The sequence below is a fragment of the Eriocheir sinensis genome, chromosome 52 (genome assembly GCF_024679095.1).
Source record: "Eriocheir sinensis breed Jianghai 21 chromosome 52, ASM2467909v1, whole genome shotgun sequence".
In the NCBI taxonomy this organism is placed as follows: domain Eukaryota; kingdom Metazoa; phylum Arthropoda; class Malacostraca; order Decapoda; family Varunidae; genus Eriocheir; species Eriocheir sinensis.
The window spans coordinates 11,854,676-11,873,219 of NC_066560.1; the positions used below are offsets into that span (position 1 = coordinate 11,854,676).

General features: G+C 41.7%; 1 protein-coding gene across 9 annotated transcripts in view; it reads left to right on the forward strand.

Moving 5' to 3' along the window:
- The window catches only part of LOC126983085 (homer protein homolog 2-like), a 75,785-nt gene that overhangs the window by 48,825 nt on the left and 8,416 nt on the right, over positions 1 to 18,544 (forward strand). For 6 of the 9 annotated variants that reach the window (XM_050835574.1, XM_050835575.1, XM_050835573.1 and 3 more), the window contains exons 2-6: positions 8,384 to 8,540; positions 9,528 to 9,659; positions 11,978 to 12,209; positions 14,685 to 14,771; positions 16,524 to 16,619. In XM_050835574.1, coding sequence (XP_050691531.1) covers positions 8,384 to 8,540; positions 9,528 to 9,659; positions 11,978 to 12,209; positions 14,685 to 14,771; positions 16,524 to 16,619 — 704 coding nt within the window. The remainder of the gene's footprint in view (positions 1 to 8,383; positions 8,541 to 9,527; positions 9,660 to 11,977; positions 12,210 to 14,684; positions 14,772 to 16,523; positions 16,620 to 18,544) is intronic. The other 3 variants (XM_050835571.1, XM_050835577.1, XM_050835576.1) reach the window with 2 other exon arrangements.

Sequence of the window (18,544 nt, forward strand, 5' to 3'; positions counted from 1 at the left end):
GTGTGTGTGTGTGTGTGTGTGTGTGTGAAGAAGTGTTCATGTGCGTGTGTTTATACATGCGTGTGTTGTTGATGAGGATGGTCGTGGCGGTGTGTGTGTGTGTGTATGTGTGTGTGTGTGTGTGTGTGTGTGTGTGTGTGTGTGTGTGGTTCTCTTCTTCCTCCAGGCAACCGTCTAAAGCCCGTGGTCGATATGGCTCCTCCTCCTCCTCCTCCTCCTCCTCCTCCTCCTCCTCCTCTTCCTCCACCTCCTCCTCCATGTCTATTGCTGTTCGTCTTCTCGCTTTTTTTTTCTTTTTTTTTCCTTTTGTCTCGTTCTCAGCATCTTTTTTTTTTTTATTCCTCTCTTCCTTTGCTTCTATTCATGTTCTTTTTTATTATTATTATTATTATTATTATTATTATTATTATTATTATTATTATTATTATTATTATTATTATTATTATTATTATTATTATTATTGTTATTTACTTGGTTTTGTTTGTTTTCTCGATTTTTCATGCATTCTCTCTCTCTCTCTCTCTCTCTCTCTCTCTCTCTCATTTCAACTCACGCTTCTCTTGTCCTCGCCTCATTTTTTTTCGCCCTGGCTTGAAGAGAGAGAGAGAGAGAGAGAGAGAGAGAGAGAGAGAGAGAGAGAGAGAGAGAGAGAGAGAGAGGAGAAAGGGAGGGGATGTTGTTTGTGTTGAAGCAATAGGAGATAGAGGAGCTGGAGTCTGAGGAGGAGGAGGGAGGAGGAGGAGGAGTAGGAGGAGGAGGGTGTCATCTAACCTTCAGGGGTTGAAAGCCTCTCCACCTGATGGGAAGATAGTGTCCTTTTCGTAGTAGTAGTAGTAGTAGTTGTTGTAGTAGTAGTAGTAGTAGTAGTAGTAGTAGTAGTAGTAGTAGTAGTAGTAGTAGTAGTGGTAGTAGTAGTAGTAGTAGTAGCAAAAATGGTGGTAGGCCTAGTAGTGGTAGTGGTGGTGGTGGTGGTGATGGTGGTGGTGGTGGTGGTGATGGTGGTGGTGTGGTGGTGAATAGAGGAACAATGGTGTTGAAAGTAGTGAAAGCCTTTTGCATCTCTCTCTCTCTTCTTATCTCAACTCTTTCCCTTCGTTCCTCATTTCCTCGCTTCTATCTTCTCTCTCCTTCCTTTTCTTAACCTAATTTCCTCCATTCTCTTCCTCTTATCTTTCTTCTCTCCCTTCCTTCCTCATTTCCCCTCTTCTTTATTTTCTCTCTCCCTCCTTTCTTTTTTTTCTTTCCAGCTTTTTTTCATTTCTTTCTCTCCCTTTTTCCTCTTTTAACTAATTCTCTTCCTCCGTTCTTCTCTCCCTCTTGTTCCACCCTTCTCTCCCCCTTTTTTTTCTCCCTCTCTCTCCCCTCTTTTTCCTCATAAGAATTTCCTCCTCCTCCTCCTCCTCCTCCTCCTCCTCCTCCTCCTCCTAGATCGAATTTTAAGCGCCTCGAGGGGAAGCTTTAGACGAGAGAGAGAGAGAGAGAGAGAGAGAGAGAGAGAGAGGGGACGGGAAACTGTCTCTGCATCATTATTAATTCAAAATGAGCAAATGTGGTGAGTTGAGGGAGAAAGGGAATCTCTCTCTCTCTCTCTCTCTCTCCAGCAAGTTGTTCCATGTTTTCCTCCTTTACACAGTTCCCCTTTCACTTTTTTTCCTCCTCCTCCTCCTCCTCCTCCTCTTCCTTCCTTCCTTCCTTCCTTCCTTCCATCCTTCCTTTCTCATTCGCCTACTCCCTCCTTCCTTCTTTCCATTCTCCCCTGTTATACTTCCTCTCCTTCCTCCCTCTTTTCTTGCCCTTCCTCTTCCCTTTCCTTCCCCCTCCCTCCTCTTCTTCCTTCCTTCCCTTATCCTCCTCCTCCTTCCTCACTCCATCCTTCTGTTCCTTCCCTGCAATGCTTCCTCTCCTTAATCCTTCCTTTCTTTTTTCTTCCCTCATCTTCCCCCTCCTTCCTCCTCCCTTGTTCCTCCCTTCTACTCTTCCCTCCCCCTCCCTCCTCCTTCCCCTCTCTCTCCTCTCCTTTCCTCCCCTTTCGTGTTTCTCCTCCATTCTTCTTCCAGTTGCTTCCTCGTTCCCTCCCTCTCTTTCTCCTCTCTTTTCTCTCTCCTCTGCGTGTTAATGGCAACGCTTTTTCCCTCACCCTACCCCCTTCTCTCTCTCTCTCTCTCTCTCTCTCACACCTGTCTGAAAGGGAGGAAAGGAAGGAAAGAAGGGAAGGAAAAAAGGGAGGGAGAGAGGAAGAGGAACAAAGGGGGAACCTGAGGAAGAAGAGAAGGAGGAAGGGAGGAAAGAAAAGATAAGGGAGAAGGGAGAAAAAAGGGAGAAAGGGAGAGGAAAGGGAAGACCAGAGGAAGAAAGGATAGGAAGAGGGAAAGAAGGAAAGATGGAGAGGAGAAAGGGATGGTAAGGAAGGGAGGAAGAAAAGTGGGAGAAAGGAAAGGGAGGAGGATTTACGGAAGGGAGAAAGAAAGAAGGGAAGATGGACTAACGAAAGGAAGGAGATAGGAAATGTGGGAGGGAGAAAAAACAAGAAAAACAAAGAAAGGAAGAAGATAAGAAAGGAGAAGGAATGGAAGAGGAGTTACGAAAGGGAGATAGAAAGAAAGGAGGACAAAATAACGAAAGGAAGGAGATAGCAAAGATTGGAATGAAGGAAAAAAACAAGAAAAACAAAGAAAGGGAGAAGATAAGAAAGATGAGAAGGAATGGAAGAGGAGTTACAAAAGAGAGGAAGAAAGGAATGAGAAAGAAAACGAAGATGAGAATGACGAAGAAGGGACTGAGAAAGGAAAGAAACGAGGGAGGAAGTAAAAGAAAGAGGGAGATAGAAAGAAGGAGAAAGAGAGGAAAGAGGAGGAGGAGGAGGAGGAAAAAGAATGAGAAGGAAAGGGAAGATGAGAAAGACGAAGAAGGGAATGACAAAGGAAAGAAACGAGGGAGGAAGTAAAAGAAAAAGGGAGATAGAAATGCGTAGAATAATAAGGAGGGTAAGAAGGAAGAAGAGAAGAGAGGAAGAGGAGGAGGAGGAGGAAGAGGATGATGGAGGAAAAGGAAGGGATAGGAAATGAGGTTATATGGGAGGGAGAGGGAAGAAGAGGAAAGTTGTTTGCAAGGAGAGAGAGAGAGAGAGAGAGAGAGAGAGAGAGAGAGAGAGAGAGAGAGAGAGAGAGAGAGAGAGAGAGAGAGAGAGAGAGAGAGAGAGAGAGAGAGAGAGAGAGAGAGAGAGAGAGAGAGAGAGAGAGAGAGAGAGAGAGAGAGAGAGAGAGAGAGAGAGAGAGAGAGAGAGAGAGAGAGAGAGAGAGAGAGAGAGAGCAAGGATAAAAAAAAATGTGAGGGGGGTGGAGGGGAGGAAGGGAGGGAAGATTCAAGGGAGAAACGTGTGTCGGATAATTTCAGGGAGGCGTAGGCAAAGGGAGAGAAAAAGAGAATGGTGGTTTTTTCCTCCTCCCTTTTTTTCCCTCCCTTTTTTTCCTCCAGGGACAAGGGATGAAGGGAATCTACCCCCCACCTCCTCTCCCTTTCCTCCTCCCTCCCTCCCTCCCTCCCTCCTCTTGTATTTTTTCCTTCTCCTCCTTTCGTGTATTTGTGTCCTCCTCCTCCTCTTCCTCCTCCTGTGGAAGTAATTAACAGAGACAAAAAAGAAAAGAAAAAAAAAGAAAAGAAAAAAAAGGAGGGAGTGTTTATGGCAGTGTCTGTGTTTGGATAAGTGGGGGAGGAGGGGGGTGGGGGGGTGACTGGTAGTAGTAGTAGTAGTAGTAATAGTAGTAGTAGTGTTGGGGGGGTGATAGATGCAGGAATACTGTAGTTAATAATGGTGGTGGTGGTGGTGGTGGTGGTGGTGGTGATAGTGGTGGTGGTGGTGGAGGTGGAGAAAGATTACAAGAGTGAAGGGGAATGAAATGTGGAGGCGGGGAGAGAGATGGGATTGTAGCGTTGAAATAGTAGTGGAGCGGGGAGGTAGGGATCAAGGAGGGCAGGGGAAAGGGAGGAGGAGAAAGGGAGGGAGAGAGAGAGAGAGTGAAGGAAGGGAGGGAGGGCAGTAATACATGTGGCTGGGAATCTAGGGAGTAAAAAATGCCAGGGAGGAAGGAAGATCTATTGTTTAGGGAGGAGTGAATGAGGGAGGGAGAATAAGAATTGAGGAGTGAAAAGGAAGAAAAAAAATATTAGTACCAAAAGAAATGAGACAAAAATAGGAAGGAAAACTTATATTGAAGGGAACAGTGAATGAGGGAGGGGAAGAATGAGGAGTGAGGAGGGAGTATTTAAAGGAAGAAAAGAGGAATAGAGGAGGAGGAAGAAGAGGAGGGAGGAGGGAGTATTTAAAGGAAGAAAAGAGGAATAGAGGAGGAGGAAGAAGAGGAGGGAGGAGGGAGTATTTAAAGGAAGAAAGGAATAGAGGAGGAGGAAGAAGAGGAGTGAGGAGGGAGTATTTAAAGGAAGAAAAGAGGAATAGAGGAGGAGGAAGAAGAGGAGTAAGGAGGGAGTATTTAAAGGAAGAAAAGAGGAATAAAGAAGGAGGAAGAAGAGAAGTGAGGAGGGAGTATTTAAAGGAAGGAAGAAGAGGAGTAAGGAAGGAGTATTTAAAGGAAGAAAAGAGGAATAAAGAAGGAGGAAGAAGAGAAGTGAGGAGGGAGTATTTAAAGGAAGAAAAGAGGAATAGAGCAGGAGGAGGAAGAGGAGTGAGGAGGGAGTATTTAAAGGAAGAAAAGAGGAATAGAGCAGGAGGAAGAAGAGGAGTGAGGAGGGAGTATTTAAAGGAAGAAAAGAGGAATAAAGGAGTAGGAAGAAGATTAGTGATGGGAAAAAATGGAAGAGAATGGAAAGGAAGAATCATAGTGAAGAGAGAGAGAGAGAGAGAGAGAGAGAGAGAGAGAGAGAGAGAGAGAGAGAGAGAGAGAGAGAGAGAGAGAGAGAGAGAGAGGCAGTGACGATCAAATGCATAGGAAGAATTGTTTGGAGGAAAAGGGAAAGAGAAAAAAAAGAACCATGAAAATAATGTTAAAAAGAAATGTCAGATAAAAAGAAGGAAGGTTTAAAATGAAGGGAATGATAATAATAGAGAAATGGAGAAGAGCAACGGCGATCAATGAGGAAAGAAAGAATTGTGAAAAGAAAAAAAGAAAAGAGGATTAGAAACAGTGGTATTTTTAGTCGTAAGAAATGACAGGGAGGAAGAAGAAGGCTTATCATGCAGGCAACAGTGAATGAGAGAGAGAGAGAGAGAGAGAGAGAGAGAGAGAGAGAGAGAGAGAGAGAGAGAGAGAGAGAGAGAGAGAGAGAGAGAGAGAATATAAGAATGAGGAGCAAAGAGGAAATGAAGATTCGTGAGAAGAAAGATAAGTTGGAATTAGGAGTTGTAGGAATGAAAATCGTAGTGACAGAAAGGAAAGGTTTAAGGGAACGGCAAATTAGGGAGGAAGAAGAGCAAGACGATTAAAAGGAAAGGAAGAATCGTGAGAAGAAAGAGAAAAAGGAATTAGGAGTTTGTTGCAAGAATGAAAATACGTAGTGACAGAAATAAATTAAAGGGAATAGAAAGGAAAGATTGAAGGAAACGGTAAATGAGAGTGGAAGAAGAGTAAGACGAGTTAAAATGAAATGTAGAATCGTGAGAAGAAAGAGAAGTTGAAATTAGAGGTTGTAAGAATGAAAATACGTAGTGACAGGAAGAAATTAGAGAGAATAGAAAGGACAGATTGAAGGGAACGGCAAATGAGAGAGGAAGAAGAGAAAGACGAGTTAAAAGAAAGGAAGAATCGTGAGAAGAAAGAGAAAAAGGAATTAGGAGTTAGTTGCAAGAATGAAAATACGTAGTGACAGAAATAAATTAAAGGGAATAGAAAGGAAAGATTGAAGGGAACGGCAAATGAGAGAGGAAGAAGCGCAAGACGAGTTAAAATGAAATGTAGAATCGTGAGAAGAAAGAGAAGTTGGAATTAGAGGTTGTAAGAATGAAAATACGTAGTGACAGAAATAAATTAAAGGGAATAGAAAGGAAAGATTGAATGGAACGGCAAATGAGAGAGGAAGAAGAGAAAGACGAGTTAAAAGAAAGGAAAAATCGTGAGAAGAAAGAGAAAAGGGAATTAGGAGTTAGTTGCAAGAATGAAAATACGTAGTGACAGAAATAAATTAAAGGGAATAGAAAGGAAAGATTGAAGGGAACGGCAAATGAGAGAGGAAGAAGCTCAAGACGAGTTAAAATGAAATGTAGAATCGTGAGAAGAAAGAGAAGTTGGAATTAGGAGTTGTAAGGATGAAAATACGTAGTGACAGAAAGAAATTAGAGAGAATAGAAAGGACAGATTGAAGGGAACGGCAAATGAGAGAGGAAGAAGAGAAAGACGAGTTAAAAGGGAAGGAAGAATCGTGAGAAGAAAAAAAATGGAATTAGGAGTTGCAAGAATGAAAATACGTAGTGACGCTAAGGAAAAGGAGTAAAATAACGGAGAGTGAAGAGGAAGAATGGGAAGAGAAAACGGTAGAAATAAGAATGAATATATATAGTGGTAGGAAGAAATGAAGAGAGAATGTAGAGAGATGAAAATAAAGAGTAGAGTGAGTAAAGAAGGGAAAAATGTAAAAAAGAGTGGAGGAAGAATGGAAAGAGGACAAAGTAAAGAGAATGGAGTTGTAGAAGGGAAACTTAAGTAGAACGAAATCTGAGACGAGAAGGAAAAAAGAAAAGAGGTAAAGAGGAATAAAGAGAACTGAGATGAAAGAGGAAATGGAAGAAGGAATAGAGAGAGAGGAGTGGAGGAAGGCATTGTAGCAGGAAGAGAGAAGTGAGAGAAGTGGAGGTAGGAGGGAGAACAGAGATATGCAAATAGTGGAAATTGTAGTGGGAAAAATAAAGAAGTAGGAGAGAGAGAGAGAGAGAGAGAGAGAGAGAGAGAGAGAGAGAGAGAGAGAGAGAGAGAGAGAGAGAGAGAGAGAGAGAGAGAGAGAGAGAGAGAGAGAGAGAGAGAGAGAGAGAGAGAGAGAGAGAGAGAGAGAGAGAATAATGCAGCAGGAAAGAAACCGAAAACAATAGTAAGAGAGAGAGAGAGAGAGAGAGAGAGAGAGAGAGAGAGAGAGAGAGAGAGAGAGAGAGAGAGAGAGAGAGAGAGAGAGAGAGAGAGAGAGAAAAAAAAAAAAAACAAAAAAAAAGAGAGAGAGAGAGAGAGAGAGAGAGAGAGAGAGAGAGAGAGAGAGAGAGAGAGAGAGAGAGAGAGAGAGAGAGAGAGAGAGACCAATACGATTACTGCGGTGGGGGAAGGTTAAGGAGAATTGACTCGGGCTGGGTGAAGGCTTTTCCAATTCCCGGCCGTGAATGGCTTCAGTTTTAATCCAAGCCTGTATTTTTTTTTCAGACACTTCCTTCCTGTCATCCATAATTTTTTTTTTTTTTTGTATTATTTTTAGAACTTTCCCAGGCTCGTTTTTTATTCTATTTGTTGATGTTTTTTTGTGTATTTATTTATTTGTTTATTTGTTTGGTGTTGTTGTTTGTCTTGTATTGAGGTTGTGTTGGCCGAAGGTTTTATGAGGTGCTAAACCCGATGTCTGGTGGTGCTGGTGATGGGAAAGTGTGTGTGTGTGTGTGTGTGTGTGTGTGTGTGTGTGTGTGTGTGTGTGTGTGTGTGTTCTCTTTCTTTTTTCTATCCTTTTAATCCATCCATCCATCCATCTCTCCATCCACTCATCCATATATCTATATCTCTTTGCCTAAATTTCTCCCTTTCTATTCATATGACTAAGTTTTCCATCTATATTAAAAAAAAATAATATCATCTTGCCAAAATTTTCGTATTATAAAGTTTCGTATAAATTTTTCCCATATCATTATTTTTTTCAGCATTTATCAATTATTTTTCACTAATTTTCGCTTCTTTACTATCATGCTAATTCTTTTCTATCTTCATCTTATTTTTTCACTAATTTCCCCCTTTTTTTTAACCATCATAATATTTTTTTTCTATCTTCATCTTATCTTTTCATTGATTTTTCTTTTATTTTTATTGTCATGCTAGTTTGTCTCCATCTTCATCTTATTTTCTTACTAATTTTCCTTTTTTTTAACCATCATAATAATTTTTCTATCTTCGTCTTTTATTTTCATTGATTTTCCTTTTCTTTTTATTGTCATGCTAATTTTCCTCCATCTTATTTTCTCACTAATTTTCCTTTTTTTTTAACCATCATGATAATTTTTTCCATCTTCATCTTATATTTTCACTGATTTTCCTCTCTTCTTTTTCTGCATCCTCATCTTACTTTTTCAATGATTTTTCCTTTATTTTACTTTACTGTCATGCAAATTTGTCTACATCTTCAACTTATTTTCTCACCAATCTTCCTTTCTCTACGATCAAGCTAATTTTTCTCCATCTTCGTCTTTCAGGGAACAACCCATATTCTCCTGCAAGGCACATGTCTTTCACATCGACCCCAAAACCAAGCGGTCATGGATCCCCGCGTCCTCATCCGCTGTCTCTGTCTCCTTCTTCTACGACTCCACCAGACAACTCTATCGCATCATCTCTGTCGAGGGCACCAAGGTAAGAACGCTCTACTTGCTGGATCGTATCTGTGACTCGAAGATCGGAAGTAGTAGTAGTGATCAGAATAGAAGTTGTAATGGTAGTATTGGTAGTAGTAGTAGTAGTAGCAGTCATTATCAGCCTCACAAATGCTGCAGAAAAACTAATAACATTCACACTTAATACTTATTGTTTGTGGACTCCATATATTGTTGATTTTTTCGCCAGCCCGGTCCGAAAAGTTGTGATAATTTCCCCTTTAATTCCGCTTTCTTTTCCCGGCGTTGTTCATTGTGAAGCGCATTTAAACCTTCATAATTCCGTGTGTGTGTGGACGTTATGTCTGGGCAAGTTTGCGAATAAAATGCTGCAAAATATTCAGAGTTTGGAAAGAATGGGAAGGAAAACTTATTAATCTAAGTTTTTTTTCTTCTTTTGTGTGTGTATGTGTGTGTGTGTGTGTGTGTGTGTGTGTGTGTGTGTGTGTGAGAGAGAGAGAGAGAGAGAGAGAGAGAGAGAGAGAGAGAGAGAGAGAGAGAGAGAGAGAGAGAGAGAGAGAGAATATAAATTACAATACCACCAAATAAACACCTGTAGACTTAGCATAATGGCCTAACTAACCTTACTTAATTTGCAGCATATATATATTTTAAAGAGAAAAAGAGGGACAGAGAGACAGGCACAGATAAACATACGGACAGAGAGTAGCAAAGAGACTAATTAGGTCGGTATTATAAGGCATTTTCACTTCTCACATCATCTATTTCTAAAGGGCAAGGAGGGGGTCAGTCGGGTTCTAATGAGTGCTTCTTAAGGTTCATGGTACAGAAGAAGGGTCACACTACCACCAGGGTCATAAAACTACTCCTGGAAATCCCCACAACTCCTCCGAAAGCCTTGTCAAATATGTGTTCTTGGTTGGCGAAATGTCTTGCAATACAACCCTAAGAAGCAGACAGGCACACAATCACCCGCATTCACCCACTTTTATCACCCCCCGATCAGGCCGTCATCAACAGCACCATCACCCCCAATATGATGTTCACCAAGACCTCTCAGAAGTTTGGTCAATGGTCGGACATGCGCGCCAACACGGTGTATGGCCTTGGCTTCTCCACAGAGGCTGAACTGAACAAGGTGAGCAGACAGGGATGATGTGGCATGATTTTCACATAACCTAAACCTAACCTAATCTAACCTAAACTTAACCTAACCTAAACCTAACCTAACCCTAACCTAACCTAAACCTAACCTAACCTAACTTAACCTAAACCTAACCTAACCTAACCTAACATAAACCTTAACCTAAACCTAACCTAACCTAACCTAAATCTCACCATAACCTAACCTAACCTAACCTAAACCAAACGAAAACCTAACCTAACCTAACGTAAATCTAACCTAACTTAACCTAACCTAACCTAAACCTAACCTAACCTTTAACTGGATTTCCTACAAGAAGACTTCACCAAGCTACAGGGATGGAACAAAAAGTGGCTGGTACAATTCAGTGAAGAAAAATGTAAATTCATGCACCTTGGGAGGGGAAATCCAGCATACCAGTACCACATGGGAAACACTCCACTATCCACCACAGAGGCAGAGAAAGACCTTTGTTTATCCTTACCACCACAATGTTCGTACCCAGAAGTCCTGCCTTGATGCCGCTCTTTTCTAGTGTGAAGGGAGGAAGCGTAAGTTTAGTCCTCCTCCCCTTGTCCTGCCATTGTGAGGTGTCTGTCCCCTGAGGTCGGAAACTCTCCTCACACATTTATTCCATTCTTTTCTCTGCTGGTTGTGAAGGAAGTAAAGAACGAGGGCTTATTCTGTGCTCTCCTTTGTGTGATTTGTGGTCCAATTCATTTATACCGGATGGATTTTATTTATTTATTTTATTTTTTATTTTTTATTTTTTTTTCATATAGATATTCATGTTGAGTGTTCGTCATTTGTACATTCCTTGGGATACATGTAATTGGGCCATAAATATTGCTTTGTGTTATTATTATTATTATTACTATTATTATTATTATTATTTATTTATTTTTTTATTTATTTATTTATTTATTTTTTTTTTTTTTTTAGTGTTCCCGGTATTGTGTTTTATGTGAAGTGTCGTGGTGAGGTCGAGGATTATTATTTTTCTCTTTTCTTTTCATTTTTTCTGCGAACTACTTCAGTACACTCAACCCTCGATTTGCCGGACTAAAAGGGGGGAAGGCTTGTCCGGGAATGGCAAATGTCCGGCAATGGAAAATGTCCGGGGGTCTACCCCCTTGCCGGACTTTACCCTATATATGTCCGGGAAACACAACCCACCCCCGGACTACACCTCGCATAGCTGTCCTATACTGTCCTGTAATATAATATATTACCTTCTACAACATGCACATATACAACATACATATACTATATCCACGACAAGCACGTAAGCACAACACTCGTGTGACGCGGCAGACTTGTGTACAGTCCAGTACTAGACGTGTATGTCCGCCCGCGCTGCCATCTAGTGCCCGATTTGCGAACTTTGTCTGGCGCGGTAGTTTGAAATCGACTTGTCCCGGACTTTTTTTTTTTTTTTTTTTTACCCCACGGACTCTTGTCCGGCAAATCCGAAATCCGGCAAATGGAGGTCCGGCAAATCGAGGGTTGAGTGTATATTTTGTTTTTTCTACATTTTTCTTATTTTTTTGTTATTTTCAGTGTTTTTTAGGATATGTTTTTTTCTTCTCTGTTTTTTTTCTTCATTTTTTTCTGCGTATTTCTTCAGTATTTTGTTTTTATTTCTATTTTATCAATTTTTTTTTCTTTGTTATTTTCAGTGGTTTTTAAGATATCATGTTTTTTTTCTTTTCTTCTCTTCTTATTTCTCTTCATTTATTTCTCTGTATTTCAGTATAATTTATTTCCTCTTTATTTCCCTTCATTCACTTCCATGTATTTCAGTATTTTTTTGTCTATTTCTCCTTATTTTTCACTATTTATTTCAGTGTATTATGTTTTAGTTTTTTTTATGGTAGTGTGTGGTGACTCATTATATTATGTTAGGGTGGTGGGTCAGCATATGTGGTGAAGGATGAGAGTGCTATGTGGTGGTGGTGGTGAGTTTTATGTGGTGGTGGTGGTTTCAGTGTGGTGGTGATGAGTCTTTATTGGTGGTTGTTTCAATGTGGTGATTACTAGTTCTATGTGGTGGTGATGAGTTCTATGTAGTGGTGAATTCTATGTAGTGGTGAGTTTTCTGTGGTGGTGATTTCTATGTGGTGATTATTCAGTCATGTGTTTAACTTTTATATATGTGGTCCTTCTCCTCCTCCTCCTCCTCCTCCTCCTCCTTTCACATCTTTTATTTCAGTTTATGTTGCTTTATTTCATCATTGCAGTGTTTTTTATTTATTTTTCACTCAGTTATATGTGTATAGCTTACCACTCTGATGGCTGCCTTCCTTCCACAGTTTATTGAGAAGTTCCAGGAGGTGAAGGAGGCCACACGCTCAGGCAAGACCAACGGCACCATAGTTGGGGCTGGGGCAGGCAGTGGCGGGGCGGCAGCTACTGGTGGGGTGGGTGGCGGGGCAGGGGCTGTGTCTTCATCTTCCGGCTCTGCCTCGGCCACAGCATCGCCGCTCACCACTCGCGCCAAGAACCAGCAGGACCCGGCGGGGGAGGTCAATGCTGTATCCTCAGGTGGGTCGCCGCATCAAAGGGTCAGACTCAGACGACCAGATCAATGTGTGTGCCAATACGACTGTGTAGGCAAACAGCCCCTAAATGTTTTTCTTCCCTCACAGAATTGTTTTGTTTTGCCCCACAAGTGTGGTGTCTGGGGTTTTGTTTCATTTTTCTCCATGCCTCTAATTCATTGAGAACTGCTAGTTAAACTTGCCTTACAATAGTTAAGAATTATAGAACTAAATTTTAACCCTAACTGTTTCGTCTGTCAGCTCAAACTGATTAATACGTTTATACAACGCTTCCACACTTTCCACATTAATTATTGAATTACTTGTTGATGAGAGTAAACAGTTTGGCTTTCACTGTTTTATAGAGCATTTCCTGACCCCACAAATCCATTCAAAACAGAATATGTAATTAGTATTGGATAATAATATATTCATATTTTAGATAAGTGGATTACATATAGGTTGTCATACTAATGGATATATTAACTTCGAATGTAACATTCAGTCAGCTTGTTCTACAAAATGCCCCTCATCATGGCCTTTCAATATTTCTAACCCGCCATTCTGAGTGCTAGTCCCTGAAGGTAACAGGTAACAGGTGTCTCAAATGTTGCCTCTCCACACTACATACTTAGTGATGATGATGTGTCACAGAGGGAACAAGGTAATCCTTCTTATTGATGATCTCACAAAAAATTGTTTTTATCATTATAAGCACTTCATGTAAGTGAGGTTTGTTACAGTTCTTGGTTACCCTAATTACTATACTTCATCTTGGTCTATTTATTTTTTCTTGGTTTACCCCATTTCAACCAGTTTCCATTATTTTTAGAACCATTGTGGTAGGATGCACAGATTTGTTGTTTTATGATGTATCAGTGTCTAGTGATAGAATGTGAAGCAAATGGGGAGGAGCAGCAGGCTGGGGCAGACTTGTGCTGTGAGGGAAGCACCCGTGGTGACCTGCCGGCTGTGTGCATGCTTGTGCGAGGGAGTTAGTGCATGGCCTGCCCCTGAGTCTCCCAGATGGTGCTGCATGACAACTGTTTTGTTAGACGTCTGTGCCCCCCCCACCCTTTCTCTCTCTCTCTCTCTCTCTCTCTCTCTCTCTCTCTCTCTCTCTCTCTCTCTCTCTCTCTCTCTCTCTCTCTCTCTCTCTCTCTCTCTCTCTCTCTCTCTCTCTCTCTCTCTCTCTCTCTCTCTCTCTCTCTCTCTCTCTCTCTCTCTCTCTCTCTCTCTCTCTCTCTCTCTCTCTCTCTCTCTCTCTCTCTCTCTCTCTCTCTCTCTCTCTCTCTCTCTCTCTCTCTCTCTCTCTCTCTCTCTCTCTATCTCTCTCTCTCTCTCTCTCTCTCTCTCTCTCTCTCTCTCTCTCTCTCTCTCTCTCTCTCTCTCTCTCTCTCTCTCTCTCTCTCTCTCTCTCATGTACCACCCAGCAGGCTGAAGTTCGTGCCTTGCTCAGGCTGAAGAAGCTTAAAAAGCTTTTCCAGTTGACAGTCATGAGCCTAACATGTGGTCATATCATGGGTGAATTACACACACACACACACACACACACACACACACACACACACACACACACACACACACACACACACACACACCTTTCCCTCATGTTTGTGCAAGTGAATAAGTCTTATGTGTCTGGTGACTTTAAAAATGTTTCAAGACACATAATTGTCCAAGTTTGTGTTAATTGTTTTCTTCTGTTGCAATTGAGACCAACCTCCTGTGGCTCTGTGAGAATAATGAATGTGAGGAAGAAGGACGTCATGTTGTGTTTGCACAAGTCCGGATGTTTCAAACAGTGTATGTTGAGTGATTGAGTTGTGTTCATGTGGTGGTGACTGTCAAGTGTTTGTGTGTCAGTGTTTGTGGCTGTGGAAACCATGGAGCTTGTCAGGTCCCTTGCCGGGCTGGGGATTTGTTGTGTCCACCACTGTCTTGTGGACTCTAGTGGCAGGCCAATGCATTTTTGTGGAGTTTTAAGTCTAAAATAAGCACATGTCTTTTTGGATTTTTTCAACCAAGAGTTACCTGATGAAACCCTCCACCTTTCTCTAATGCATAATTCTGTGCTGCAGAAGAGGGAATCTCCCGTCTTTATAATTGTCTCTGTTATAGTATTTTAGAAAGCTTTCAGGCCTTTGGTAGATTTCTTTTGATCTTTCTTAAATTATAAAGTATGATTGGTATTTTGTGCTCTCAACAGAGTTCTTGGTCAAACTACTTTCTTACTAAAATTTTCTAAGTAAGAATTTCTCATCAGTACTATGTATGTAGACTGATAGATAGATCTTTTCCTCCTTCCTAGACTGTACTTTGCCGGTATTAGACCTAACTTCCCAACTTGGATGCTTTTTGAAAATCTTGTGGAATAGACACTGAATTAGCTAAGTCAACTGTCAACTTCTTGATCATTTTTATATCCTCTGCAGGTCAGGTTTCTTCTTTTTTTATATTGATCATCATCTTGCTGCAGACCTGGACTCTCTAGTTCTGGCTCTTGAGGATGACATCGATGCAGCCTTGAGGGGACTCTCAGCCCGCCGGTCCAGAAGTCTTTTAGGCTTGTCTCTTTCCATTTTCAGTGTTTCACCCTTTTCTCTTAATGACACTACTTGAAGGAAGACTTGATTCACTTCTCAAGTTCTCCTTTTGTGGTAATTTGCTGTTAACCAGTGCAGAGTCATCTAAGATGAGTCTTGTACATATCCCCAATAATCATGCATTATCTCTACATTTCTTCCTTCAAGACTTCACATTGCTGTCTTACTAAAGAGGTGCTTTGTCTCCACATGAGCTGAGCCTCACAGCACTCAGCACTTTCCTCTGCCAGAATCAGTATGTCGTGCATTAACTTCTTTGTTATTAGCTTAGCAGTGCAGCACAACTAACAGTGACCACCTGATGCTGGAGGGGCAAGCACAGCACCATTCACTCGTCAGCCTTCTCAATACGAAAAAAAAATAAAGTAAAATAAATTATATATGAAGTAACTGAGCTTGTTAGTTTGCCATAAAATATAATGATAAAAAAAACTGAAAAATACATGATATTGATAAGGCTGACAACAGTCTAAGTTTTAGCTGAATAACACACCTGTCTAACCCACCGTTGAGTAAAGATGAGATGCCTGTGAGCAACACACAGTCACTGCACCCTGTGTGTGTGTGCGTGTGTGTGCACCTTGCAAGCAGTCTCTGAACTTGCCCCATCCTGACTTACTCCAGCACTTCATGGCTCGTGGCTCTGACTCATTAGTGGGGGACAGCTGTGTGGGTGTGGGTGTGGGTGTGCGTGTGTTTGAGTGCATGTGTGCGTGTGTGCTTGCATATGTGCGTGCCTGTGTGTGTGCAGGCATGCATGTATGTGTGTGTGAGTGTGTGTGAGTAAGTGCAAGAGAGAGAGAGAGAGAGAGAGAGAGAGTGTCTTTAACTAATATGGTTTGTAGCAAAAGCTAGTTTTAGGACCCCCAAAATTTATCTCATAGATGGTTTTGAATTAGACTCGACTTTCATGTTTCCATCATCATCAACTTAGCTTAATGAAAATTTCTAAATCCTTTTTGCAGTAGTTAATTGACTCACCTGCCTGTATTGTGTATTGCTACCAAGAAGTAATGCAGTAAGTACAGATTGCAGCAATTCATTCTCAGTTCCTCACTTGAGCCATCCCAGAATAGTTTTTTGTTAATATTTATGTGAGTCTACTGTGTCTGGTGATCCTTCCATTTCATCCCCAGCAGATGACCTTTTCTTCCACTGGTAGGGCTGCCAATCCACCCAAGACATGACCTTCCCTATGCTCTGTTTTTCCCTCTTGCCTACCTAGGTGTGGAGGCGACTGCTGCAGGTTGACTGGTGTGAGGGTGTTGGAGCGTTAGGCAGGCAGCTGACTGACGGCCATGGACTGGTGTTGACTTGTCAAGGATTCTAATCTAATTACCATTGTCTACACTAAGGGCTATGACATTACAGTATCCTTAGTATAATCAAATGCTTAAGTGACATCTGATATGTAACCTTTAAGTCACTGCTGAATCCTGCTCTCCTTTGCAAGTGTTAGTTTTAAGTTGTTGTAGTGCTGCTGTAATGTGTTGTGTGTCATGCTGCAGCAACAGACACGAAGAGGGCTGCACAAAGCCCTGGTGTGGGGTTCCCCATGATTTGCCTTGTCTTAAGAAGACCCACTTGAGGACATGAACAGTAGAAGGCTCTGGAGACATGTACACAGGGGATGGTGGGGAGAGACAAAGGGAGAACAAGAAGGGCAGAGTGAAGGAGAGAGAGAGAGGGGGCTCACTGGGCTCCTCTTACAGGTCTGGACCACCTTGCCCTGGCCAACTCTAATGACATTAATGCCTCGCTGCTCAAATCATCCTTAGTTGCTCACCAGCGCTCACAAAGCCTCTCAGGTAATTGGCATTAAGGTTGCAGTAGAGCTAAGCTGAGGAGCCATGGGTGTGTGCGGATGGCAGGGGCTCTGATGGGCCTCCGCGCCTTGGCTCTGTGTTACTGTTGGCCTCAAGCTGCATGCTGCCACCACCTTGTCCTGACTAACACCACTAACAGTGCCGTAGGAGGAATTCATTAAGTCGTGTTTCGTTACTAACACTAACAGTCAGCCGCATGCTTCATCAGAACATTTCATCAAAAACGTTGATTAAGTGCCAATACTTTCATGACACTTAGGTTTGCTTAAACACACCGTGTTTCTAAGACATGAGGAATGAACAGGAACTTTAAATAATATAATAATATTGATATAAAATTTCTGACAGAAAGACTGGCCAAATGAAGATAACAGACTAACGTAAAGACAGCATCACCAAGCCATTATGTAGAGAGATCTATATTGTCACACACAGTACTTTATACACAGTATTAGAGTGTTGGAAGACTACAGATAACACATATACAAATAGAAGCATGTGTGTGTGTGTGTGTGTGTGTGTGTGTGTGTGCGCGTGTGTGTGTGTGTGTGTGTGCGCGTGTGTGTGTGTGTGTGCATGTGTGTGTGTGTGTGTGTGTGTGTGTGAATAGTAGGATGACGAGATGACTTGGAGCTACAGCACCTGCTTTCTTCTGCTTTGTTCTGTTACGGCTTATTGGTGGGTTTCTCTCTCTCTCTCTCTCTCTCTCTCTCTCTCTCTCTCTCTCTCTCTCTCTCTCTCTCTCTCTCTCTCTCTCTCTCTCTCTCTCTCTCTCTCTCTCTCTCTCTCTCTCTCTCTCTCTCTCTCTCTCGCTCTCTCTCTCTCTCAAAATCACATCTATACCTACATTGATTAGAACTATTCAGATAACAGAGATAAGTTAGATAGATGATGCAGATAAAACTATAATTTCACCAACAACCTCAAGTGTAATTTCTTAGAACTTGGAAAATTATGTATATTTTCAGTTGAGGAACTTTTAATAGCTGGTAGTGTCATACATTTCCTTGCATCGAGAAGACTAAACATTGTCCACCTCACTCAGAAAGTTGGGTCCTCATATACATCTGAGGTGACTAGGCAGGCGATTTTAACCCGGTAGCAGCGGGGATCATGTTTCTTAATGGTCCCTCTAAGCGAGAAAAATGAGAAAAAATCATCACTCACACAAACCATTTCATAATATATATCAAAGCATTTGTGATCAGTTTATGTATCATCTATTTTGGGGGTTTAAATCATGGCACAAATTTGGCCGGTCGCTGCTACACGGTAAAGCCACAAATTTGGCCCGTTGCTGCTACTGGGTTAAAGGTGAAGGAAAAACCAGCTAGAGACAACAGCAGCGGTGAAGAGGCCTGAGATTAAGTGTGAGGTGAAGGAAACTGAACTTCAGATAACTAAACATATTAGTCCCTGCTTGGGAGATACAACCACAGGTAACAAATGCACACTTTTATAGATTGTATCCTTCCATGTTGCACACCTGGACACCCACTGGAAAAGCTGCCATTCAGAGTCCTACTTCTCTTTCCAGTGTTGTTTTATATATATATCATGTTTCCACCTTATCAGGAAATCTCCCTCAGCTACCAGTTTTGGCACCTAGTTATTCAACCTCAACACCATCTCATAGCTAGAGAGTGTGTCCTTCCTTTCCTGTAACCACAACCCGTCTTTCCCCTATGTATCCACTTTCACATTCTGGCTCCTAGCTATTCTACCTCAGCGCCATCTCATAGCTGGAGAGTGTGTCCTTCCTTTCCTGTAACCCTAACCCGTCTTTCCCCTATGTATCCACTTTTATATTCTACATTCAGAGTCGTCTAGAAAACTTTTGACATGTCTTCGTATCTCTTATGATTCTGATAGGAGAACTAACTGTGTGATCTGCATAGACTAGGTGT